Consider the following 27,413-nt stretch of genomic DNA (forward strand, 5'->3'; position numbering starts at 1 on the left):
TCGTTTAAGCTCCCAGTCTTTATTGTATTTTCAATCCAAATATTTCTCAATTAAAAACAAATATTGTAGATATTGGCAATATGAATATTAGGACACAATTATTAATATACCTATTTGAAATAGTGTGATTATTTACATCTATTCAGCAAATCGATTTATGTGGAATTGGAGTTGCTCTTGTGATTCAGGAGGGGGAGGGGGGAACCATGTTCCACTGTGTTCGTTGACAGCTGGAATTCTTCATCAACTTGCTAGAGAGGTTAACAGATACTGTATGATGTAAAGCTTTTCTATTCATTGGCATAAATATGATTATATGTACTCATGTCAGAAGGGCATAATCACGGCAGGACCAACCAGCAAAAAGGACACTTTCAGTCCCATTGACATTTACATGCTGTCGTGTCACATGGAAAAAGCACATAACTAATGCCACAGAGCAAGCACTCTATCTTATGGGAGTCGTATCCATGAAGCAGTTAATGTAAGTTGCATCTGGTTTTACAACAAGTCCTTTTGATATTAAACTTGATTCTATTTTATTCACAACCCTCACATTAAAAAAAAAGGTGTGAAAGATGAATTGCTTAGATGAGGCACCTTTCAGTGTCAAGATGACAGTTTTAGGTAACTCAAATATTAAACGAATAAAGGGATTACTAGACACTCCCTCAATTTCTCCCACAACCACGGAAGAATGTGCCATACCGTTTTATTAAACAGCTGACAAGTTGACTAAATCCACTGGAAGGGAAACGCATAGTTTCAAATGCCTGCAACGCTCCCCTCAAACAATGAGGAGGCCATCGCGATACTGCTGTCCTGCACCAAGTCTGATAACGTGTAGATTGCTTATCGTGATCAGCAGCTAATTCAAGTTTCATAAATTAAGCACCACTTTTATACTGGTTTATTTTGCTTCACTCAAGTGTGCTTTGAAGATATCAAATAACAGCCATATCAATACAGAGCTGCAAGAGTACAAGACTAAGGACAAGCCATTGCAGATGAGCCAGGGGTCCACTCAGGCAGCAATCAAAATGTTAAAAAGACACATTAAAAGACCTGGAAATGCATGACAGATAAGAACCCGATGCTAAGGCAAAACCATCCTTTTGTTATCATTTCTAGTTAGACCAGAAGCAGAGAATGAAATTAATAATTGGAAAGTTCAAAGTGCCTCTTTTTTTCTTCCTTTAACCAGGTTGCAGAAATAAAAGGCCGCATTTGCATTGTGTAACAATGAAAAATGAAATTAAAAAGTTTGTTTGCAGGACAGATAGTCCCCCAACAGATAGCCAAGGGAAAACAGAGCAAGCATGCTGCTGTGATTTCAAACAGCGAGGCTGATGGCCTGAAGGTGCATTCACACCAGATACGCTAAAAATAAATCACGTTGCCTGAAGAGTGTCACTCTGTTGCATTTACACTGGATGCAACATCACTTTGAAGCAATGCTTGCCACGCACAGACACTGGCTGCTGTGCTTCAGCAAAAATCACAGACTTGAACAATTTTCAATTTGCGCGATTCGCGTCACTTTGGGCATACAAGCAAAATAATTAAGCTTGATGTTGCGTCTTTACATTAACTTAAATTGAATCGTGTTGCTCAAAAATAAATCGCACCCTGTGTGAACGCGCAAGAGCCAGGCTACAAAACTGCCTCTGCCACATCTCGTGGCAAGGACCCAGATGAGGAAAAACCTTGAAATTAGACATTTATTTTGTCATTGGAATTACACACTCTGCAGGCCAGGAACACGTGTAGAGCCAGTCTATTAGCGGAGCGAACACCATCAGTTAACTTTCCTTGATGGATCCACTGTTCATAGGAGGCGTAATGACAGGATCCATAAAGACAGCGTGTCTGCGTGCCGCTCTGTGCACATCACAACGGCAATAGAGTTTTGCATGTACCTCACTGCAGAAGGATTATTGGAGATACAACTAAGGGGGTGTTCCCATAGGCCCCCCTCTGTCAAAATAGCTGGTACATTGCTTTAACACGTACAACTTGGAACGCTTTGGTTGAAACAGGATGTGCATTTGGCTTATTTTTTTTGTGTGTGTTTGCATTTCTAACTGTTCCTGTGGGTAACAGAAAAGTTTATCTTTATCTATAGATTTGAGGGCACTTCTAACATTCTGTTCGTCCAGTGAGAAGGATCTATAGCCATTTATATTCCCCGCCTTTTCATTTCCAGACTAGTAAACTATGTTTATAACTCAGCAGGCCACCCGCTCCAGGGAGAAAACGTCTCTCAGGTCACTCTTCTGTCAAGGCTTTTGGCTCTAGTGGATGAGATGCGAGACAAATCGAAACACAAAGGAGGTGGGGTGGGGTTAATAATAACGACTCTGTGGTGAGTCTCCAGTCACTGAAGTAGCTTGGGTGTGCGCATCAAAATGTCTCCGTTTGCCATAATAGTTTCAGTGCGTGTCCTTTTTTTTTTCTTTTTTCCTTTTTGCAACAGTGCTTATCAGTTGGTGTCCATGTGATCTTCGGCTGCTACTTCGGGGGCTCCTCCTAAGGAGGCTGAGGGCTGTGGCTTGGAGGAGGAGGGGGCGTCCCCGCTCTCTCTGCGCTGGTAAAACAGTACGTAAGCTGCTTTAGTCTGTAGGGGGGAGAGAGAGAGAGAGAGAGAGAGAGAGAGAGAGAGAGAGAGAGAGAGAGAGAGAGAGAGAGAGAGAGAGAGAGGAGATGGAGACGGATGAGATTACAAAACACTGTCACCTGATGCCAAGGATGAGAAGCCCAGAGAGGTCTCCTCATCATCGGTCTTATAAGCGTGAACGTAGGAAAAGACATATGCATTAATTAGTTGGTTTATCTTTTGGTTGTAAAGTACAGTACAGTGCAGTTCTCAACCTGTGGGTCGGGACACCATAGGAGGTTCTCTTTTGGGGGGGGGGGGAGATGACAGTCAATTGACCATTACTGTATCAAACGTAATCAACAAACTTTGTTATTGGCCAAATTGTGAAATAATATAAGGGAATAAAAAAGGGTGAAAAAAACTTTTAGATGGGCTATTTACACAATATTTAACTGTGGAAACGAGTCAAACTACCAAATGTAATGGCTAAACTCCTAGAATTCCAAGTGCTTGTGAGGGGAGGGGGGTCCCCGGTTCAAATATTTTGGAGAGGTTGTGGCTTGAAAAGGTTGAGAACCACTGAAGTACAGGACTGAATAGAATAAACAACATCAAGGCTTTAAAAGCTCACCACAATCTGATCCTCTGAGGCAGACGAAACACTGCTATCGTCAAAGTAATGCCACTTTCCATCCAATTTGTTTTTGCCATAAGCTGTGTCTGTTGGGCGAGGAGAAAGGCAGAGTTATCAATGTCATTGCACATAGTTGTAATTTGTTCATGCAGTGACCAGGAGTATGGACCACCACGTCACACTAAAGTCAAAACTTTCATTATAACCTATACATTAACACTGATTCAAATTTTGCTACAAGGTAGTTCTTTATTCATAATGCATATGGTTGAGATATACTTTAGGTGTAACAGAGTTGATTCTTGACAGCAAATCTTGATTTAGTTTTAGTCATATTTTAGTCATCTGAAATGTTTTCGCTTTAGTCGACTAAATCTACAGTTTATTTTGTAGACAAAAATGTATAGTGGCGGGCCTTGACTGTGTCGTAAAGGCTGATCTCATCTTACACTTGGCTGCATGCTTAAAATAGCCGATCTACAAGCTCACAATGCGTCGCGCTGTGACCTGTTGCGAGCTTCTAGATCTGCTAGTTTCTGAGCGCAACCAAACATAAAATTACATTTCTTTTAGCTCTACTGGATCTCTTCTCCAATAGTCCCTCGCTAAAATTTAAGTCTAGTTTTTATTTGTTGACGTCCATATATTTAGTCTTAGTTCTAGTCATCGTAGCTTTGTTTTAATTTAGTTTGTCAGTGAAAAAAGGTAGTCAACAAACATTTTGTCATAACAGTTTTGGTCTATGAAAAGAGTCCACAGTGAATGATGGCACAAGGAAGGGAACCTGTGCCAATCTGAAATGAACACTGTAGCCACTGTTTCCTTGGAAACAGTGGCAGGCTGGCCTCATCAGGGACACATTGTTGACTGGGTTGAACACGTACAGTAGCAGGTACAATAACGCTATCAAAACCAGTAAGACTCCCTAAAATGGGAGATAAGCGACCGTCAGGTCGCATAAACAAACTTTAGAAGGCAATGGTAGTCAATCAGGAGGGAATATGGGAAATGGGACAGATCCATGTTGATGACATGACTTTAGAGATACTGCGTACAGATTTGCGTGATTTTAGGGCAAAATCTGTAGGAGCAGTGTCCAAAAATGTGTGTTTCTATAATCGGCCAGATTGTGGCGCTAGATGGGACAGATGCATTTTGATGACATGACTGTAGAGATACTGTGTACCGCTTTGTGTGATTTTAGGGCAAAATCTGTATCTTGCAAGAATCGGCCTCATGGTGGCACCAGAAGAGGGCCACCCATGTGGGAAATGAGGGTGGAGTTGTGGTTTGGCAGGCAATGAGCGTGTGTGCAAAGTTTCGCATGGTTCGGGGCAACGGTGGTGGAGATATGAGTAGGGGAAAAGTGTGACATGACGAACTGACTGACAGCCGGTGGAGGTTTTGATAGTAACTGCAACCTGACGGCCGCGCAAAAAAAAAAAAAAAAAAAAAAAAAACTAATTTAAAAACATGAACATTAACTCTTATACCGCTTTGGACGTTCCTGTTCGCCCCAATTCCCAAGAGACCTCCGCGCCAATACAGCGCTCGTTCGCGTTCGTTCGTTCATTTACTTTGTTGAAGCTGATGAGGTCGCTCAGCCGTGTACTGTAAACACATTTTCCGCGGTGATGGTGTAAAAAATCCATTATGCGTTAACATCAACGGAGACCAATTCACTTCCTTGTTGATTTCTCTGGCTGTGAGGCTCTGTGGCCAGTGACTGGTCTGAATGCACGTAACAGGCAAATCACATTCATTCTCAGCATGACGCCGCCCTCTGCTGCCTGGCAGACCAAAGTGCACTATTGCACAATAAAAAAAAAAAAAAAAAAAAAAAATGTCTATCTATCTACTATAACGTCGCAAAGGTAAGCCGCTTTTTGATGGCACCAGACCCAATAAATAAATAAATAATCTGGCAGTAGGAGAGTTAAGTGGGAGGGAAATCTCGCTCTTTCGAACGACCGTCATTTCGACAAAGGAGCGTCGGGAGGGTTAGGACTCAGCCCACGGAGGTTAGGGTAAGGGTTTGGGTTGGGTGTCGAAAAGATGACACGTAGTAACAGCAAAGCGTTCCCTTAAGTGGGTTTTATTCCAACACATAACGTCAACTGCGTTGTCCTACTGTGTACGTGGATATGACTGATGTTGGTGCAACGTGTTCGCCTGGAGGAGAAGACTGCTACGTGCTGCTGTGTGTATTTAAATTAAACATTAACTATAGACACAGTGGGAAGGTTAAAGATCACTTACAGTGGCCTCCTCCCATCCCGCCATAGTGGTTGGAGACAGCAACGAGGTCATAAACATAGGGTACAGCCTTGGGATCACACACAAACTCGGACATATTCAGATCCCTGGGAAAGGAAAACACATCATCAGCAAATGTAAACCTGTCATTACTGCCAGCCTCTTGGACAATGTCACAAGAGAATTAAACTAAAAACCACCAAAAAGGAGTTTGAGGTGTAATAAATGCAATTGATTAAAAAAAATACGAAAGAATGTCTATGATCACATTATATGTAAACATTTTAAAAATGAAAAAAGTGCTAGATTAAAAATGATTAAGCACTAAGCGTGGGTTGGGCTGACACCTTAACACGGCCTCAGCTGGGAAAGGCTATCCTGGGTTTTGAGTGTGGTTTTGAAGGAAAGGAGTGTCAATTGTCCAGTGCATTGCAGAGCTACTTCCAACTTGCTAGAAGCAATGAATAAATAAATAGGTTAAGCCAAGTAGGTCATTTAGCCAGGAAGTAGCTCTTCAATGGAATGAACAATTACAATACTTCCATATTCCCTTTCAAATAAGTGGTCTAGACAATTGGGTTAAATTGGGAATTGTTTAAGACCTGGGTCGTGTCCCAAATTTCTACAAAGCAGGTGCCAAGTCAAATGTTATCCTAACCGATAGGCATGATAATGATGCCAACTACTATGAAAATAATAACCAGGTTGTTTAAAAAATCACACCCGTGTGAACTGAGCGGTGGTCGTGGAGGCTGCGCAACAGCAAAACAAATATATATATATATTGTGTGTGTGTGTGTGTGTGTGTGTCTGGCCTGGCCTGAACAACAGCGCCCCTCCCTTAACATGTGTGGTCACAAAAGGTACTGTAGGCTACATACAGACACGCATACAGACAGACAGACAGACCCACACACACGGCCACGTATAGGAGCGTTGTGACCACCGCTCAAAAACAGGAATGTTCCTTTAAGGAGAGGTTTAGTGAAGGACAGATGAGTCTTTGTCTCCTGCAATCTGAGTACCGTAAGCATGACTTTGCTTTCTATTAAAGGAACTCAGCGTGTCGGTAACATTCTCAGTTCTGCTTCCTGGTTTTCTGGTGGACAAGGTTGCTCAACAGAGCTTGGGAGGAGTACAGGTCGTTACAAAAAAAAAAAGGTAGCTTATATACTGTACCAACCCGGAGCAACATCCCCATTTCAAAACATGGGGAAATTGGACTTCTGCAAACAGACGTTTCAATGACTCACACAGGGTCCTTTTGTTAGGTGTTGTTCAATTATTACCAAACCAAAATGGATCAAAGGAATGTTGCAACACATTCAAAAAGGTGTGACCAGAGATTTGGAGCACAATCAACTCTGCAAAAGAAATCTCTGAAAAATAACTTCCTTGTTCATTCCTCCGACCAATATTCCCTGCTAGATTGTGCACTGCAACTCCCCCTAGTGTAAAACAATGTAAAACACTTCTCACGTTCTCCTTTTACATGCCAACTAGTTGGGCAAACGAAAGCGCTTTCCTTAAGGCACTGTGAACCATCTTTGTGTTATGGAATGTTATACCAGTGGTTGCCAAACCCAAAAGAGATTAAGACATTTGCCCGAGACCTAAACTAACAAAAGTAGCAGATCTACAAGCACACAACACCTCACGCCGCAAGCTTGTAGATTGGCTATTTTGACTAGTTATTCATTCTTTTTATTTATGGAATTTCTTAAATGTTTGTTTTAAATGTATAAAAAAAATATATACTTTTAAAATATAATGTATATATATATTTTTTAAATGTATAGGAATAGAAAATGGGATTTTTACTTGTGACCCATAAAAAATTGTTTGGGAAAGTGTGATATACAATACAGATAACCTTCACAGGGCTGTAGTGTTGATGCCAGCATACCTGATAGGAAAGTCCACCACCGTGTCCAGCTTGTCCCTCCAGCATCGGTTGTAGGAGAAACGTTTTAGGTGAACTACCAGAACGCGAGGCAATGACCACAGGTCAAACTTCTTCGTAGCCTGCTGGTGTTTCTTACAGGTGGGACAATACCTGCGTATACACGATGGTAGTTATTGATATGAGAATTACTGCCATCAAAGTAAAACAAAATTATAGAATGTTCTGGGATATTATAACATCAGATTAACGTAATAAAATGGATATTCTGGAATTCTCCTTTAATGGCAAGACCATGAATGCTTTTGTTACAATGTCAAGACTGAAGGTTGTCATGAAACCCATACCACGGATCGTGTTCTCCGAGCGTCTCCATGGTTGTGAAGAGCTCGATGCATTCCCTCAGAGCCACCGTGGCCTTCTTTTTCTGGGGTTGGAGCATGCTGTCGTGTTTCTCATAGGCCTGCAAACACAGGGACCATTGGAAATTAAGATTTTTTTGTTTGGGGGTTTTATGCCTTTATTGATAGGACAGTAGACTGACAGGAAATGGGGGGAGAGATGGGGAGTGACATGGGGCAAAGGTTGTCCGGATCGAGAATCGAACCGGCGATGCCGCCAGGCATCCATGCCTATGTGGCAATGCTTAACTCATTGAGTGCCAATCCCGAACTAGTTCGGCTTTATTAGCGTATCGCAGAGTGCCGATCCCGAACTAGTTCGGCTTTAAAAAAAAAAAAAAAGAAAATTGAAAAAATATTTTTTGAAAAAATGTTTTTGTACCCCATCAAATCTGGTGAACATGATTTCAATCGCGATTTTGCATGTTCCACCCCCATACAACCCCATCTAACATACAGGGCAGCCATTTTTGTTTACATAACATGTAAAACATAATGGCTATTATCTCAAGAATGCCTGAACGGATTTCCAATCGGATTTTTTTGTTTGAAAGCTGTGAACAAACTGCACAAATCCACTCCAATGCAATCCAGGATTGCATTGGATTTTTTAGAGCTCATTCTTCTCTGTTTTTTTCCCATGCATGAGGTGTGCAAAGTTTAATCGAGGCTAAATTGCAGAAAATAGATCTTCTAAAATGCTTGGTAGCCAATAGCTAACTTCAAGCTAACTTCATCCTCTTCCTGTACATGCACAAAGGAAAGTGTTCAGGCATGTCATGGCTGCAGGGCTTGTGCATATACCAGCACTGTCTAGGTAGAATTCTCTGGTCATTGGGGCCCTCTAGTGGTGAAAAAGGGGGCACTCAAAGAGTTAAAGGAGTAGTTCACCACTTTTCAACCTGTCTTCATATAATAGGTCCTCACTAATGTTCATGATAAAATATCACAATTTTTTTCTACTCAGTCCAAGTCTCCTAGGAGAGCTTTGGGAAGTTCAGAATCCATCGTCTTGTGACATCATCATTTTCCAAAAAAATGTTTTAATCAATATTTTTGAAAAGAATATTTAGATTTTTATTATCGCGAGAACAATGGCTTCCACTTTAAAATTGCAACTTTTCAGGAATAGAAAGCCTGCAGTTTCTATAAGCTGGATTGGCAATCGATGATGTCACAAGACGATGGGTTTCTGACCTGCCCACAGCCCTCCTCTGAGAGAAAAAAAATATATATATATATTTTTGAGTGAGCACCAATTATATGAACATAGGTTGAAAAGTGGTGGAGTGCCCCTTTAAGTGGTATGCCACATTTTACAATGAAAATGTTATCTTTTTCCCAAATAAAACAAAACATACAAGGGAGGTAGTCAGACATGGCATGCAAACAATGTAGATATATGACCCTTGATGTGTTTCAGAGGAGTGTGAGCCAACATTAGCCAGAGACATTGTAGCTGTACTGTAGCCTTGTAGCTTGTACTACTGACCTCCGCTTCCTGGTCATCGTAACACAGTTTCTTTGTGTCGGAGTCCCAGTCAATCGCCACTGTGGAATGTGCTGCAGAAAAAGAAAAATCCAAACTTTGTCAGCTCAATCAAAACGAACACCAATACAAAAACAATATTCTCAAACATTTCTTCTATGAAAAAAACGTAACTTACGATTCAGTTTAAGGACATTTCCGTCGCAAGGCAGTGGGCTGATGTTGGCTGTTCCGTAGGAGTTGACCATGCTGAAGGTGAAGAGCTTGGGAGGCGTGGAGCTCAGCTTGGCTTTAGGTCCGTTTTCCAAGTCGGAGGTCTCCTCGTCCTCTTCCTCCTCTTCTGACTGGCCGTTCTCTGGCTCCGGGCTCACCTGGTGGTCCATGGCCTCCTCCTCACCTGCAACAAAACCACAACGACCACGGACGATCGATTTACACCTTTATACTCTGCTAGAAATAATCCTTAGTAAGCCTGGTCCATTTGTACACCCTCAGAGTTACATGAACACTCAGAATTTCACGACATAGATTCCATATCCTTCCATCAGGGTTCCCACACATTTTTACCAATTAATTTCCAAAACATCTCCAAAACTTTTTCAGAATATTTAACCCAATTTCCAGGACTATACAACAATAATTCAGCTCAATGACAAGTCGTGTACTCCTATGCGCAATGCCCAAAGACAGGTAGTGTATGCCAGTGGTTCTCAACCTTTTCAGGCTGTGACCCTTGAAATAATCATATTTTAACTGGGGACCCGTTGAGGAATTTTGTATAGCACGTTTCTATTGTGAAAATAGCAGATCTACATGCTCACAACGCCTCGCAATGCGAGGCGTTGTGAGCATGTAGAACGGCTATTTTCACAATTTCCGCCTCTAATATTTGACAATGTTTAATTTGTCATTTCAGAGGTATTAACAAAATCAATAACCAAAGACAATGCATTGCTATTTTTCCCAGGACCTTCCAGGACCCTTGACCAATTCCAAAATATTTTTCTAATTTAAAAATATTTCCAGGAATTTCATGACCGTGGGAACCCTGCTTCCATGTTGGTGGCTTACCCTCACATAGCCCATTCCCATTAGGGCCATTGCAGGTCCCTGAGTGGTTGCTGCCATTGCTGGAGCTGGCACTGCATGAGGCCCCGTCTGACAAGGGGCTGCCACAGCCGGCGCTTAGGTTGGTGTTGTGACTGGACGACGTGGAGCATTCAGCCGCCTGGCTGCAGCTGGTGAAGGTGGCTGAAGCCGTGGACCTGCTTTCACTGCAGGGGCTCTGGGAGTGCTTCACATAGCGTCTGGGCCACAGAAAACAGAAAATGACAGTTAATCTGGGGTCACTGGAACCAGAGGTCGTATTAGGCCAATTATCGGTTTCGGACAAATACTGAAAAAGATTATTCCCTCTGGACATCCTTTGCCAGGAAAAAAAAGGGGGGGAAACCAGTCACAAGTGACGCACGGCAAAAGCAAGATGTGCAACACCAAGTGATTCTTGCCTCAAATCAACAACAATTACAGAAGAAGCATCCAACAGAGGTGCCAAAAGAAACTAAACAAAAGCTGTCCGTTACGACAGATCCATTGAAAGAACAGTAGTTATGACACCCTTTCATCTCGCCGCAAACACGTGTCTCATGTATTGTGCATGCATTTATCAACACCCATTGAGGATTCAACGTTCAAACTACACAATTCGAACGTTCAAACTACACAATTCGAACTAGTGGTCACCCGCATTACTTCCGCTTTCTTCTTGTTCTTGCCGTTATCTATGAGCACACCAAAATAAATTCCAAATCGAATGCAAGTTGTTTTGGGCAATAAATGATTTAACACTCGAGTGCCATAACTACTGGGGTAGGTTAAGACGCCTGTGGACGTCTGTTATATTAATATTATTCGTTTCAAACTCTCTGAATAGCTTTGCATTTTATGTCACTCCGAAGTCTTGTGTATAGGTGAAACCGCATAAATGGAATACACACCCAATAAAATGTTACTACTCAAATAGAAAAGCTCTAAAAGGGCTCTAAATGCAGAAAGCCTAATCCACCGTCCATGACCCTTGAGTAGGCTATATTTTGATTTATTGCCGGCCAGCTCCATCCTCCAGTTAAGTCAATGAACATTATGAAGGATTATTCTGTGTGTGCCTATTTTTGAGCAGCACCCTTTCATTATTCAACGAAGTGTTCTAATAAGCTAATGATGCAATAATGCAACATTATATGCATCATTACACAAACAGCCGTATGCACAACAACAAATGTGCTATTTTAAGATTAATATGTCTGTTTTTTGTACCAGATGTTATCCAGTGATTGATCAGCAGGCGCAATAAAGATGGCACGGACAGACCCTGGTGCCCGAGCAGTCCAATCTCTTTCACGTGCACAAGCTAGCCTTGTTTACTTCCCCAGTCACACGCCGTCTATTGTCTAATCAGGGGCAGACTTAAAACATACATAAGACGGGTGCATATCAGGTGTTTAAGCATCTCTTTGATTGGCAACGGGAGAGTGACGTTGCACCCAGACTGAGTTGCGTCACTGGTTAAAACCAGGTAAAGATCCATATTAATACATGCGCAGAGTGCAAAAAACTATATATATAAGGATAAAAAAAAAATCCTATTTAAATGCCCAATTGTCAGTAACTCTCTGTGAACCAAGACAATGTAAGCAACTTGGGACATACCAGTGTTGTTTTTGAGCAAATTTTGATTTAGTTTTAGTCAGTCTTAGTCATAGATTTAGTTTTAGTCATAGTCTTAGTTTTAGTCATAGTCATGACTCTTCTCCACTAGTCCCTCCCTAACGTTTTAGTCTAGTTTTTATTTTGTTGACGAAATTGTCAATATATTTAGTCCTAGTTTTAGTCATCACAGCTTAGTTTTTTATTTAGTTTCCGTCAGTGAAAAAAGGCAGTCGACAAACATTTTTCGTCATAGTTTTAGTCGACGAAATCAACACTGGGACATACCCGATCCTTTCCAGGATCTTGTCGTACAGAATCTCTGCTATGAGGTTCAGCCTGGGAACAGTAATGAGTAGAGGCTGGCCAAAGAGCATGGTGCCCGTGGAGCCTCCGCCATGCTTGGAGTGGCGCTCCCTGAAGTAGACAGGCAGGTTCATCTTCTCACTGTCCTCCTCCTGTACCTCGTACCTGCAAAGAGCAAAAAGAACACGCTGCATTGGGGAAAAACCCAGCCACGGCAACAAGCCCCGACATGTCATCTTCACTCCACTATTTCTCAAACATTTTCATGTCAAGGACCCCCAAATTGATATATATTTGGCCACGGATCACCAATCTGAAAATGTTTTGTCCCAGAGATCCCCAGAAGAAAAGATTAAGTTATAGAAATAATTGTTTTATTATTATTATATTTTTAAAAAGCAGATGGACAAGCTTGCAGCCCAACACAAATTGATGCGCTGTGAGCTTGTAGATCTGCCGTTTTTGAATAACGCTACTCTAACTACTTTTGCTGGGGACATCCCTGGAACCCTGGGGGTCCCCGGACCCCACTTTGAGAACCACTGCTTTACACCCAACACTGAAACTTACACAAAGATGTCGTCTTTCTCCATGATTTGGTTTAGGCCATCGTCCCGCCGGTAGATTTTATGGAACCGGTGATTGTAAACGTCGGCCACCACCATCTAGGAAGACACAAGTAAATTCAATTAAAAATATGCAAAGCACAGACACATGATTCCATTTCAACCATGGAAATAATACTGAGATCATTCTGATAGCATAGGAGGGTTATGTTGCTTACATTCTCTGGAGGGAATCCACAGAGTCGAGACAAGGCGCCGCACAGGTCCATCACTGTACCCATCTTGGGGACCACCACTCGGTACTGACAGAATAATGAATGAAGTGATCATCTCAGACAGTGAACCACTTTATTATAATGCTGCTAAAAACACTGTTAATACCAGTAAAACGCCCTAAGGGCGAGAAGCGACCGCGGCACATTGGTGCGTGCATGCATCCGCCTGGGTGACAGCAGACTGCTGGGCGATCGCTGGGGCTTTGGCATGGGATCAACTTTGACAAAGAAAGAAAAGCACAGACCTGGTTGGTTGCTTAAGTTGGACAAAATGTGGTCATATTTTCTCAAATATGGAGATGACTGACATCTGACGTCATAGACCACATGAGACTGACACAATATGTCCATATATGGACATTCTCAGATATGTGCTTAATACTGATGACAGGGATCTGATGTCATCAATGATGTTCTGACATCATTGTGATGTCAGAACAGGTCAGCTATAGCCTTCTGCTGAGCAGGGATGAGGTGTCACACAAGCGAGGAGCTCATTCGGCTTGAGTTTCTTGCAGGTGGGATTTATGGCTCTTTGAAGTGAGCCGAGCCGGATCTCTGCGATCCGTTCCTTTTCAAAGAGCCGTTCAAAATACTACATGTAAAAAGTACAAACATTCTTTACTACAATGTACAAAATACACAAGTAGAAGTGTAATTAAAATGTACTTGAGTAAAAGCACTAAAGTATTGGTATCAAAATGCACAGAGTAGTTCACCCCCCAAAATGACTTTTTTTCTATCGATTACTCGTGCCATGGAGACTTGAGTTCAATAATGTGTTGTAGACTATTTGTAGCATTCCTAAGACAAAAATATGATTATAGTACATTTAGCCTCAATATGCAGAACGTCACATTTCACAGGTTTTCCAATTAATAACATTTGGAAAAATCATTTGAAAATAGCAGATCTACAAGCTCACAATGTGTCGCAACGTGACACATTGTGAGCTTGTAGATCGGCTAATATTTTCAAATGGCGGAAATGTATATGGCCAAAATGCAGGCCTATATAGGGTTGAAGTGATTTGTAATTATAATCAAAATCTAGAAAGTAACAAAATAACTAAAAGTAACTAAAATGAGACAGTATTTTGAACGGCTCTTTGAAAAGGAACGGATCGCAGAGATCCGGCTCGGCTCACTTCAAAGAGCCATAAATCCCACCTGCAAGAAAATCAAGCCGAATGAGCTCCTCGCGTCACACAATGACTGGCGCACGCACACACAGGATCTGCAGGTTTTTATAGTAAATGCGACCTATGGTCGCAACAACCTACATCAACAGTGAACACAATTCTGTTTCAAAGATATGAATTTATGTCTTCTATTAGAATTTACATTAGAGTAATATAATATGAATTGCATTCAAATAGTCAAGTAAGCCTTGGGAACCAACCGATCACGAGACATGGTAACACATGCTTGTTGCACAGTCAGAAGGAGAAAATATTTGTAGAGATCAACGGCATCTGTACTCAAGATTAGGTACCAATCATTATACCCTTTTAGTAATGATGAGATGCAAGAGTGCGGACTAGCCAACTAAGCTTTCATGCCGCAGTACATCTATGGAGGTAGTGTACTTCTTGCCTTTCCTGGCTTTGACCTGGGTTGGCTTCCATAATGTCTGTTTGCTTTCCACTAGTTCAGTACCGACTTATGTTTCGTTATGGACAGAATAGTAAATCTTCAGCCCCCCGTCACCTCCGCGCGGTCCAGGGGAACACAACCGAGCGCTCCCTACCTCCGGTTCAGCCAATCACAAGCTTCCACTGCCGATACCGGGGTGCTGTTTTGATACACGCCTTGGATGGACAGTCTACACAAGAATGCTACTTCTAGTCCCAATCTGTTTTGTCGAGTGACACCTGTCAGGCACTGATCTGATGGCCATCTCACCTGCGTGGGTCTGGACTGGGGGTCCGAGCGGACCAGGAACACCTCCATGGTGCGGTCCTTCTTCATGGGCAGAGGCAGTGTGAGGTAGCAGAACGGGTCAAAGGTGACAGAGACCTTGGAGCACTCTGGGCACACCAGAGTAGACTTGAAGAGGCCGTGGAATATGTCCACTATAATAGAGTCATTGCGTAAGCGATGGTTAGTCCAAGCTTCTGTAGCTACAATCTGTAATACAAAAAAGAAAAAAGGGGTAATAGAGGGAATAAAAATCATATAAGATCAGGAGAGGGACGCAGCAAAGTATTGGTTGGGTAAATTTGTGAAGGATGTAACTTTGCATTTGCAACTTTAGATCACATACAACATTTTGCTCCAATGTTTACAAATGATGTAATATTTAGAAATGATGTAATGTGTCAAACTATTCACACATTTACAGTGCAATTTAATAGTGAATCCATTCATAAGGAAAAATGCTCTCAATCCAATGACTCAAACAAAAGATGAGTCGGGATGACAAATGCTTAGAAGGCACAAACATCTGAGATATATCATGTAATCTTACTTCACATGCAGGTGTTGCCTAATTATTACATAACCGTCCAATGCAATTATTTGCGATTTTCAGAATTATTTAATTTTGCATTATCGTCATAATCTTTTTCCATCATGAAAAATACATTTCCAAATATAAAAAAAGCAGAAATAGCTGATCTACAAGCTTGTAAAACTCTTGTAGATCATCCCTTTCTGCCATTTATTTATTTGTGATATCTGCCCTGTGCAATTTTTGATTACGAAGCCTAAAAAGCCAACAGAAATTACATTTGTATTCATTATGTTCAATCTTAAAACTTAAATTTGTAATGGTTGACAGTCCCAACCACAGTTTGCTGCCTGTTACCTCATCCTGACGGCCCTCTGCATCTCGCAGGGCCAGGTAAGGCTTCTTTTTGACACGGTTCAGGTCTTCATGCAGCCCGTCCAGAAGGAAGGCCAACAGCTCCTGGGAGTCCTGCTGCTGGTAGCCAGAGAACTGGGGGGCAAACCGCCCAACCTGCGTCTGGAACAACGCAGTGAAAACACAAAATGTGAAGAGGTCAACATCACGCCACTTTTTGTCCATAAATTCAACGTAGCAGAAGTCCTTTTCAGGCTGTAAAGATACACAACTACGTAACTAAGTTGACACTGGATTAACCAATTAACATTTTCATGTCCAGGACCCCCAATATTATATGCATTTGGCTGCCGACTAGGTATGGGACGATATGAAAATGTAATATCAAGATTATTGTGACAAAAGAAATCGCGATTTACGATATTATCACGCCGATCAAAGTCCTTTTTCCTGGGGCGGAACATTTGCCTAAAAATAGCAGATCTACGGTTTCACGGTTAATTTTCATAATAATATGATCACATTTTTCTGGACCTGGATAGTGTTGTTTGGCAGGGGGATGTGATTTTGTTAAACAGACTCTGGGAGGCGCAAGAGAGTAGTCTTATCTCATCATGTCCAATTGGAACAGTGAATGAGTTTTGGTGTTACGCAGTGGGGTCTTTGGACCAGGGAGGATGAGACAACATAAGGTTAATTCTGTGTACTTATATACAATTTTGGGTTGAATTCTTTTTTTTATAATAATTAAAAACCGTTAATTAACCGGTTAATGCTGACGGCTAACCGGTTACTGAATTAACCGTTAGTGACATCCCTAAACGCGACGCGTTGTGAGCTTGTAGATCAGCAAAGACATTTGATAGAGTGAAAAGAAGACTATCAAGTATGTATTATTATAAGTACCTTTTACCAATTATAGACGGTTTAAATGGTACTGGATATGCAGCTTGGCAAATAAAAGGTGAATTGATCCCAGTGCATGACGGATGACAACATCACGATAAAAGATCTCCACGATATGATTACCGTGAGTTTATTTTTTTTCACAATAAACGATAATATCGATTATCGTCCCATCCCTACTGCTGACCCCGAGTCTCAAATTATTTTGTTCCAGGGACCACCAGAAGCAAAGATTTTAACAGTTTTCGCTTTTTCAAAAATAGCAGTTCTACAAACTGCTATGAGCTGCAATGAGCTTGTATATCTACTATTTTTGAATAGTCAAAGTATAAAATGACACAGATGCTTTCCCGGTTTTAATGGGTCAACACTCCATTAACACAGGATTTTCAGCTGCAGGGTTTGTTGGACGACACCACCACTCACTTTGAAGGTGCGTGGGGCCACATAGCTGCTGCGGCTGAGCCACATCTGTTTGACCAGGTCAGCGTAGGCCTCTGCGATCTCCCCCCTCATCCCCAGCGGATTCTCCCGGTTAATCTCCGCCTCGTACTGATCGTCCAGGAAGTATTCGGTGAGTGAGGATGCGTTGCTCAGGCACTAGAGAAAAACATGTTTGTTTTTGAATACCGCAAAATGCTTCTGGTTGTATCTAAACATTTGTTACATAACAAGCAACCTATATCTTACCTGGAGGGCAGAGTTCATGAAGCATGTGTTGCCAAGATTGCTGAGACCACAAAGGCCGGGCTGAGATTGTGACTCTCGGTAGTTGTAGGAGGAGCTGTACGAATTGTAGCCACCCAATCTATTGGAAGTAAAACAAAAATAAACTAAATATATTGAGCTACATCCTCCATAAGGCCTGCTCGCCTACCCAGGGCTGTGACTTTCGTGGTGGGGTGCAACTGTCAGGACTCAAGGAAGCCGATTAGTTTGTAAAATGGATGCTGTAACTGTTTGCAAAAATCTAACCGGTTTTAGAGGTCTGCTATATAAAAAGGCAACTCAATATGTGAGTCCAATATTTAAAGAAATATTTTCACGTCAAAGTGAATTTGAAGGTAATGACATCAAATTATGAGAAAAGTGAAAATTACGTTTAACCACTTAAATGCTATAGAATTATTTGACTAGGGTACCCTGGGGCTCTATACTTAATACACTCCTTTTCCCCCCTCTACAGTAAAGGAGATCTTCTCATTTTGCCGAATGTTCAACCCAGAATAGGGATGCAGGGGTCATTGGTAAATGTAAACACTAGAGTAAAGTTACTCATAGCTGTGAAGAAAGCTTAAGTCAGGTTGTAACTTTGTAATTAATGACAATTTTGTGAAATAATTAATGTAATACACTGTTATCTGATTAAAGGGGGTCTTACCTGTTACCACCAGCAGTGCTGTTGTTCAGTGTGTAGCTGGAGTTACTACAGTTATCTCCGTTGGTTACTGTCGAGGAGATGGTCGCTGTCGCGTTTGAGGAGAGTTTAGGGGAGGTAGTGAAAGTCCTCGATGTGGCAGCGCTGGATCTGATGCGCATGAGAAAGATGTTTCAGACAAACATTACAGAGCGAGGTCAGGATTTCACTGCCATGACATCAGAAATAAATAATAATTATATACAAAAAAACTGTACATGCACACACAAAATCTTCCTTTTTTTTGTGCAACAGAATGATGTTCTGTACCAGGACAATAACCATCATCCTGTCTTGACAACTAAAAGCCCTGAGACACCAAGCCAACTTGCACAAACTTAACAGTGACTGATCGTATGGCTTTGCATCCTCACATCTCTGGTAAAAAGCAAAGCTGGAACGCCATCTACAGCTGAAGCTCAACTGAATTCTGTGACTGCTTCAGAGGAATTAACTCCCCATACCAGTAGATGGCAGTAGTCTGTATCCTCACAATCCCGGCATATCCTCAAATACTTGGGAATCTTTTCCCACTATGCGCCTTGTAGGGCAAGAAGTTTAAGTAAGTAATAGGGAGTCAGTCAAAGAACATTCTAACTTGGGAAATCAGGATGGGGTGAGGAAGGGTTACGAGAGCTGTAGATTTGTGGGCCATATTAAAAATAATCACATCACAGACCTACTGTCCCTCCAGCCTATAGATATGCGTCCACAAGGAAGCAGCCAATTAGGTCCAAGCCATCCGTACAGCCCCTGACCACCAGCATGCATTCAAATACAGCATCATTTGTATCCTAGTTAACAGAAGCATGTCAATCATAGATGATCCAGGAAATCTCTTAGTTACAGATTGTCTTTTCAACATAGTCTTGTTGTCAGTCACTGGGGAAATTTAAAAAAATTGCATTTGCATGCATCTTCCACAGAGAACTCTGTATTGATGTAAACAGAGAGACACATATATTCATAAGTGCATCCAATGTTTGCTCCTGCTTCATTTTAGCAGCCTCGCCGCCACTAGCGGCTAATGCACAATGCACAGCAACTATGGAAGCTGGAAAGGCAAAGGCAAGTCAACGTTACTGCCAGACAAATTACAAGGCGGGCCATTTCTCAAAACCAGAACGCAAACAACAGACTTGTTTCCTTGTGAAGAATGACCTCATCAAGTTAAAATGGGGTTAACCCTCACAAATGTTATTGTTGCTATTGGATGATATTACGATAAATATCTGGCCAAACTTAAATTACTAACATTACAGTAACAAATTCAATTCAAACTGAGTGAATCCAGCAGGTTGTTGGGGTTTCCCCAATCATAACTGTCAATCATCCCACACTGATAGGGAGGACAGACACCAAGATGACTGAATGAGTACACTTTAATGTGTCGTGATCAAATATCACACATCGTCGTCTTCTTTACAAGATTCATGTGACCTGCGACCAAGCTGGACTTTGATGCATATGACCTTTCTCCAAGCTGTGGGAAGAGGCTGTTTGAAAGCTACATTTATGTTTTGAAAAAATACCAAGTGTACTGCAACGCCAAGATTTTTTTTTGAAGCAGAACAGAGGTAGGAAAATGCCTGACAACGTATTTAACTCGCTTTACTTTCACCCTTGTGTTGGTAATTAAAGATCAGGAAGTAAACAAAGCCATAAATGATAGTTATCATTACCTATGAATGTTTCTAGAACAGATTACAGAGCATTTGTTTCTAAACTGTCACCAAAACATTCATCCACTATTGGCGTGCAGACCAGTAGGAATGGCTCAAGATAGTTAAATCACTGGGTTCATAAAGTGGTTCTTTAAATGTTACCTATCAGTTTCATATATTCTCTAAATATGCTTGGATGGCATTATTCTCTGCACTACAATAGGGAAGGCAAAACAACCTGAGCCTTGTCACGGCTCTCGTGTCAATATTTCATTCATCCGTGCACCCTTTTTATGTCAATGGCTTGCTGGTCACTTTTGTTTCTCTTCCGATGCTCGGATTGTCTCAGACTGAACATCCAGAGAGGGCTCCCTCATTGATTAACTCCGCCACCAATTCAACATGCTCAGTCAGGGTATGACTGACTGCTGCCTACAGCATGGGACACACGGGCAACTACGGGGCCACAGATGCTCATGGATGGCTTTGCGGACGGTGTTTTGGCTTACTTGGGATGGGAGGCTTGTCTGGGCCATGTGCCATCCTCGTTCTTCCGTTCAATCACAAGCACCTGGGAGAGACAAGCAGGTGAGTCGTTCTGACTTTCTTACTTACGAGATCAGATTTGAAATCAATATGAGCTTGGGACTACCAGCTAAAAAGGTACATTTAAGACATGGCTAGCAGTTCTGTTAACAGCATGTTTCTTTTACTTATTTATGAAATTACTCTGAATAGAACGTCCGGCGCTCATGCCATTATACAGTATAGTTAAGATGGGTTCTTTATAATCAATAATGTATATGAAAGAGACACTCTGTTTACATCTATCATTAATACATTGTGTGAGAAGTAGAACTAGAGGACTGATTTGCTTGGTTTCTTGGAAACAAAAGGTCAGAGGCTATTTGAACGATATGGCTCTACTTTACCTGTCCTTGGAACAGACCAGCATCCTGCACAGTGCTGTCTGGCTTGTTCAGCTGCTCGTACGTGTTGCTCATGTATTTGTTCCACAGCCGCGTCTCCTTCTCACATGGAATTTCAAAGAGCGACCTCATCTCCTTCTCTATGGTATCTGAAGGGATCCATAACATTGTTACTTCACAAACAGACAAACGACTGATGCCCAAACAAGTAGAGTAGACCCCATCAATGTGTGTTTGTTCTAGAAATTACCGGAATACACTTGGCGGGTTTTAAACCATATCTGAGCACAGAGCAGTAGATAGAAAGCTTTACACGGATACTGCGAGACAATGCAGGAATGGATATACAGTATATTCTGGAGTGGTTGGTATATTCAATCCAAGGAGGACTACAGAGGTGGAATAACTGAATGTTGGTAAACTGCATGTCATACTATCACAAGGGAGATTTACTACAGTCTGCACTGTTAGCAACAACAGCGCAACCACTTTCTCCCCAATTTAGTAAGTATGCCAATTAATTCCTCCCCACACACATTTGTGTGTGGTCACTGCTGTTGTATCTACATAGAATCTTCATCCTACTCCTCCCGCCCCACACCACACTCCCTGCTGACAGGTGCATGCAATGACAATTTTCACCCTCTCCGCCCGGCTTCCCTCCCCCGGACAAGGGCCAATTGTGTTCGCACAAGACCCTCGACAAAGCCAGATGCACCATGTTGGACGCAAAACAAATATGGAATTATTATCTCAGTACACATGCAGTCAATGATTTCCATCATGGAAAGGAACATGCACTACTCCGTCATAGACGTCATAATGTCTGCAGAATCAAGTTGAATTACTAATATTCTGGGAACAATATGCTCATTCCACAGAGAGGCTGCCAGTGACGCATCGTGACCTGCTCCCAAAAAAAATAAAAAACATTAAAAAATTAAGGATGTTCCAAAGGTTCAAACCTTTGAGGAGCCCCCACTGGTCCCGAAATAGGCTTCAGGACCAGCCTTACCCCAGGGCTCTATACTAGGTCCTACTACTAGGATCTAAAAGCTCACAACGCATTGTGAGCTTGTAGAGCTGCCATTGTATTTACCCTGACCCCCCCCCCCCCCCCCCCCCCAACTTCATTCAACTTTCTCCATATAATCCACACGAGGAATGATGTTTATAAATACCTTGTGGCAGTTTTTTTTATCCCTCCGAAAATATATACCTAGGCTTAACAGAGCATACGAGCGAAAATGAAACTAGCGCTAGACGCTAGTTTCTAAAAGTCGGCAGAATGTGTGTGCTCGTCGGCCGTCTTACAACCTTTTCTGTCAAGTCTGGTAACTAAAACTTCTCTACAATGTGTTTATATCACCACTCAATGCGATTTGAGACATGAGTTTACAGAATCACAGTACATGATCTACCCGTCGGTTTATTCACAGCGTACAGTGTGAGAACCCCCAGTAGCATACGTTACTATAGTAACCCGACACTGCACAGATCTACAAGCGTGCGAGCTTGTAGATCAGCTACTTTTGAAACTAGACCCGCTGTGCTGTACGGGGAAGGGTAACTCGGGCTTATAGGACTGTGGAGCTGGGAATTTTGGGCCGACGATAGGAATATTTTGGCTTATCGCCGAACCCTAATTAATAGATACGGGTGTGCTGTAATTACTGCAAAACCGTCGGTAATGGGAATACGAAAACCGCGGTAACAAAATGTTACTACCGACCCAGTCCTACTTGTTACACTCATAGTTGGCCGTTTCTAGCCAAAACAATGCATTCATCTCATATTGACTCTCACCTATAGTGTCAGCTTTACTGAAATGACGCGTTACCACGTTGTCCATGTTGTCATTCTCACACAAGTTCAGCTCCAACAAATAGACCTCCACTTTACAATGCTTGACAAACATGCCATGTTCAACCACCTAGGACAAAAACAAACAAAAAAGAATAACTTTGTTAACTGAATTAGTAGTCAGCATTAGATAAATAGTTCAAAAGAGAGAGGTCTCAAGTGGCATTACCTTCCTGACAATGGCTCTCTGGCCCTCAAGACAACCATACCAGCTGACCAGCTTGTTCCATGCTTCAGTGGGAACTAGGACATAGTCCAGCTCATCTATAAGGTGCTCTTTCAGGACTTGCGTCTCATGGTCTATAGGAGAGAAGTAACACAATAATGGAGTTTTTTCCCGATACCATTACCAGTATCGTAAAAGCTGCTGATACTCTATAAACGAGTACGCCAGTCTGTGCCAATGCGATACTGTGTCATTTATCATATGATATGTCATTTACACTACATTTGTAATGCTTTAGTTGATTTTGCACTACTGTTTACATTATTATTTTACTAACTTGTAGCTGCAATTTAAAAACGTTTTTTTTTTTTTTTTTATCTATTCCTCGATCAGTGGTTCTCAATCTTTTTAATTTCAAGGCCCCCATAAAGGCCCATTCCCACTGGGCCAGATAACAGATATCTGGAGATATTTCTCCAGATATTTCTCCATGCAAAGTGGATGGTAGATACAGATAAAAAAATGTTTTGCCACAGATAAAAGTATCTGTGGCAAATATCTGTGGTAGATATTTTTTTTATCTGTATCTACCATCCACTCTGAATGGAAAAATATCTGGAGAAATATCTCCAGATATCTGTTATCTGGCCCAGTGGGAATGGGCCTTAACTCTGAGAGTGTACAGATGGAACTAAATGGAAGTGTCCATTTGGTTCTATTTGTACACCGACAGACCTGTAAGGGTCCATTTGGAACCCGGGAGACTCCCTGGACCCCACTTTTGAGGGCCACTATCCTAGATCGTTTTTAAACTGGTATCGAATCGGTACCCTGTATCAACCGACGGGTAAGGTATCGGAATGGGTAAGGAAAAAAGAAAAAATCAGAACATCACTAGCGTAGACATGCAATAATATTAACAACAAGGATGTTTAATGTTTACCTGAGAACAGTCCGGAGTTATCAATAGGTCCTGGATAGAGGCTATGTTCTCCGACATTGTACATGTCCCAACTGTCAAATCCCACATATTTCTTCCACTGTTTGAACCACCGACTGTCTATCAAGTACCTGGAAAGAAGAAGTGCTCATGTTGGTAACAGTGAAAGTCACACACATTCAGTACTACTACTACCACAAACTTGAAACTACTTCCATGTTCTGTCATTAGGCTTACGTGATCGATTACTGGCACATTTCCTTTTATTTCCAAAATATAAAATGCCTCTTTGTCTTTCTAACTTGTTGGGAAATACAGTATAATGCACTGGCCCTTATTCTGCCAGTAAAGTACATTATGCAAGACCAAACAAACTGTGACATGCCCTGGCTAGCTGTGTCGCATTTACAGATATAGCAACAGCCAGCACCACACCACCTTTAATCTCATAACAAGTGACAATCTCTTACACTGCGTTGCTTTCATGACTCTAAAAGTTGGATATAAGAGATCCCTAACTGAAATACCAACTTACCACCAACTTACTGCATTATTTTGTTGGTGAACAGTGCCACTAACATACCATAGCCCCTTCACATAATCTGCAATTCTATCATCTAGTCAGGTCAAAGATGTTCTATTTAAGACACTATGGGACACATTAGCCACATAGCTAGAAAGTTGCTAATCAAATCAAATGGGCCAGTGCATGATGACTCCTTGAGTTTCTATAATTTCTGACAGAGAAAGAGTGGCCAGTCAGATTGCTCAGTATAGCTCGCTTCCCTATGTCAACAACACGAGCCCGGCGTTGTTAACATTCACTGAAATAAACACTTGTTATTTTCGGTTTCAGTTCATTCATCTCAGGGCCCTGTGATCTTCATTTGAATAGCATAACAAACAATAACTTCAAGCCTCACAGGCGCCAGCTAACGCCAATTAGCTATACAGGCAAAGCTAATGCTAAGTTAACTTACGGGTGAATTGAAACTTAAAACATTTTGTTTCGCTTTCAATGCAACCCCATTTCCTGGTGATTACGTTAGTTGGGAGTTGGAGGAAACTGGTTTTACACAAACATGGCTTCATTTGAACACGGGGCCTTTTTTAAGCCGAGTTAACGTTAGCTAGTAGCAAACTACAATAGCTCATGTCATGTTTAGTTGTCAAAATTCACGTAGTCCTGAAACCTGTGTTACTGTGGGTTTATTAGCTAGTTTATAGCAACTTAATTGACGGCAGTCAACCACCGGTGTCTCATATATACCGCACAAACACACACAGCGGTGCTCGTTGTAACTGTATGTGTTGACGGCCACACACACACAGCTAAAAACGACAACACATTCCACTTCACTTGTGAAATCATTGCATGAGTTGGCCCGTCTGTGCCGATAGCTAGTTAGCTCGGTGGCTAACAGCGTTAGCATTTCCTGTTTGTGTGTGTGAGCAAGCAAGCAGGCTAGGCTAGGTAGTAGGCAGGGCTGACGTTGTTTTAGCCGTTTAAGCCCGAACCCTTACCATTCGTCGCCTTTTCGCAGAGTCGTTTTAAGAAGCGATCCTATGGTCTGTTTCTGATTCTCGGTTGAAGGTACTGTCGGTATCTGTGCGGCTACCACCGGCTCCGAGTCGGAGTCGGCCGCGCTGCCCGACTCGGGTCCGCCTCCCTCGGCCATCATGCAGAGAGTGTACCGGTGTCGTGAACGCGCGGTTGGAAACACAGCCTCTTGAACGAGCTTCGCACAGCGTCCTTCTGGGACGGCTCTTGCTCTGTGGCCACCATGCAGCCGAGGAGTCCTCTGCCACTGCCCCCTCTTGGCGTATGGGGGCCCTGGGTACAACGATTCACTGCATGAATGTTCTTCATAGGGGGTTTAACCTATAACTCTATGGGTTTAACCCATTTAAGGCCCATTCCCACTGGGCCAGATAACAGATAAAAAAAATCTCTTTCTCCAGATATTTTTCCATTCAAAGTGGATGGTAGATACAGATTAAAAAAAATCTGCAGATAAAAGAAATATCTGTGGCAGATATGTTTTTGTATCTGTATGTACCATCCACTTTGAATGGAAAAATATCTGGAGAAAGAGATTTTTTTATCTGTTATCTGGCCCAGTGGGAATGGGCCTCTGGACTGGGAAGTGGGAACGCATTATTTTGTGCTTTAACTATTGAAAAATAGCAGATATTCAAGCTCACAGCACACGCTGCGAGCTTGTAGATCTGCTATTTTTGAAAAAAAAATTGTGAAAGTTTGTGCAAGTCTTTGAATATTTCAAATACTTCTAAGATTTTTGGAAAAACCTAAGATTCCATTCTCAGAATATTTAGTTCCAGGGACCCCCCAGAAGCAAAATTTGAGTTACAAATGTTCGCTGAAAAAATACATAGCCAATATTCAAAGATTTGCACACATTTTCACGACTTTTTCAAAAATAGCAGATCTACAAGCTCGCTATTTTTCAATAGCTAAAGTATAAAATAATTAAGGCCCCTCCTCATTGGGCCCCTGGGGGTCAGCAACTTTTTGACATGAAGTGCCATGTTTGAATTTTCCTGATAGTGTGCCATTGTTTGATCATGACACACCATATCAAAATTGTATATTTCCAACTGATTTTGATTATCCATAGGCTATACATTACATAACAACCTTTTGTAATATTTTCTTTCAGTATGTAATGATCATTACACTGAGCAATAACCCACCTCTCCCAGTCTCCCTCCCCAGTCAAATTATGTGCAGAATGTAATTTTTATATAGATTTGAGGGGACTTAATGGACCAATCCCCAATCACATACACACCCATTGTAACAGTTACAATGGGTGTGTATGTGATTGGGGATTGGTCCATTAACTGACTAAACCTTTTGTAATATTTACTCTCTCACACTTATGCCAGTGTGCCAATGATCACCCTTGGTACCCTTGCCTAAAGTTGCCTACCCTGTATACTTTATTAGAAGTTTGCATAGGAAAAAGTACAGTACAGTTCACTGATACAAGCCAAGGTTAACTAAAAGGATAAAGACCACAAGCTTTTGGGCTTGTTTAAATTGGGGCTGCAAACCCACATCCACATCTGAAAAGTAAAATATTGTGCTACGGCGTCGGCATGGGACCGCCTCTTAAGATTTGTGGCGATAAAATGTTTCAATAATATTCCCACTTCTTCCAAGTGGGGATGGGGACCTGGATGGGGACCCGGATGAGGAGTAATGCATTTGGGTCCCCATCTAGAATCAATGGGGGTAAATTTACTATAATACTTTTTTTTGTCTTAGGAATTCGACAAATACCAAAAAATATTATTGAACTCAAGCCTCCATGAGGTGACTAATCGTTTGAAAATGTTGGGGGTGAACTACTCCTTTAAAATGTCCACAAAGGCTGCAGCACTCAAGACACGTGGAAGGGCATTCCATACCCTTTCGTTTTTTACCTTTTTGAGCGATGCAAACAGCTCCTACATTTCACTCTATTTGTACGGAATTAGTATGGATCTCTATGTATGGGCGTTCATACAGGGAGAGATCTCCACTATCGTGGCAGGAGATGGAGATGTGACAGTGAAGAAGGA

At 41.8% G+C, this 27,413-nt stretch overlaps 1 protein-coding gene across 1 annotated transcript; it reads right to left on the reverse strand.

Moving 5' to 3' along the window:
- On the reverse strand, positions 1-25,519 carry usp4 (ubiquitin specific peptidase 4 (proto-oncogene)). Its single transcript, XM_080727655.1, has 22 exons — positions 25,350-25,519; positions 23,829-23,956; positions 22,889-23,019; positions 22,663-22,789; positions 20,860-21,005; positions 20,437-20,498; positions 18,228-18,374; positions 17,537-17,654; positions 17,273-17,446; positions 15,944-16,102; positions 15,040-15,264; positions 13,079-13,162; positions 12,865-12,959; positions 12,277-12,459; positions 10,354-10,589; positions 9,461-9,679; positions 9,286-9,356; positions 7,740-7,855; positions 7,396-7,545; positions 5,493-5,596; positions 3,231-3,319; positions 1-2,617 (listed from the first exon to the last, which is right to left on the reverse strand). Exons 1-22 carry the CDS (start codon positions 25,505-25,507, stop codon positions 2,483-2,485), a joined length of 3,057 nt encoding a protein of 1,018 aa, XP_080583781.1. The 5' UTR covers positions 25,508-25,519; the 3' UTR covers positions 1-2,482.
- Positions 25,520-27,413: the final 1,894 nt, after the last annotated feature.

This window comes from Nannobrachium achirus, assembly GCF_963921795.1.
Source record: "Nannobrachium achirus genome assembly, chromosome: 6".
NCBI classification, from domain to species: Eukaryota; Metazoa; Chordata; class Actinopteri; order Myctophiformes; family Myctophidae; genus Nannobrachium; species Nannobrachium achirus.

What these genes read in the sequence shown, in the direction of transcription:
- usp4 (XM_080727655.1), bottom strand. Translation starts at nt 25,507, where the DNA reads ATGATGGCCGAGGGAGGCGGACCCGAGTCGGGCAGCGCGGCCGACTCC. An exon ending in CTGCGAAAAGGCGACGAATG is followed by an intron (nt 23,957 to 25,349) that starts GTAAGGGTTCGG and finishes TCTTCTTTCCAG; the next exon opens with GTACTTGATAGACAGTCGGT. An exon ending in AGAGAGCCATTGTCAGGAAG is followed by an intron (nt 22,790 to 22,888) that starts GTAATGCCACTT and finishes TTTTTGTCCTAG; the next exon opens with GTGGTTGAACATGGCATGTT.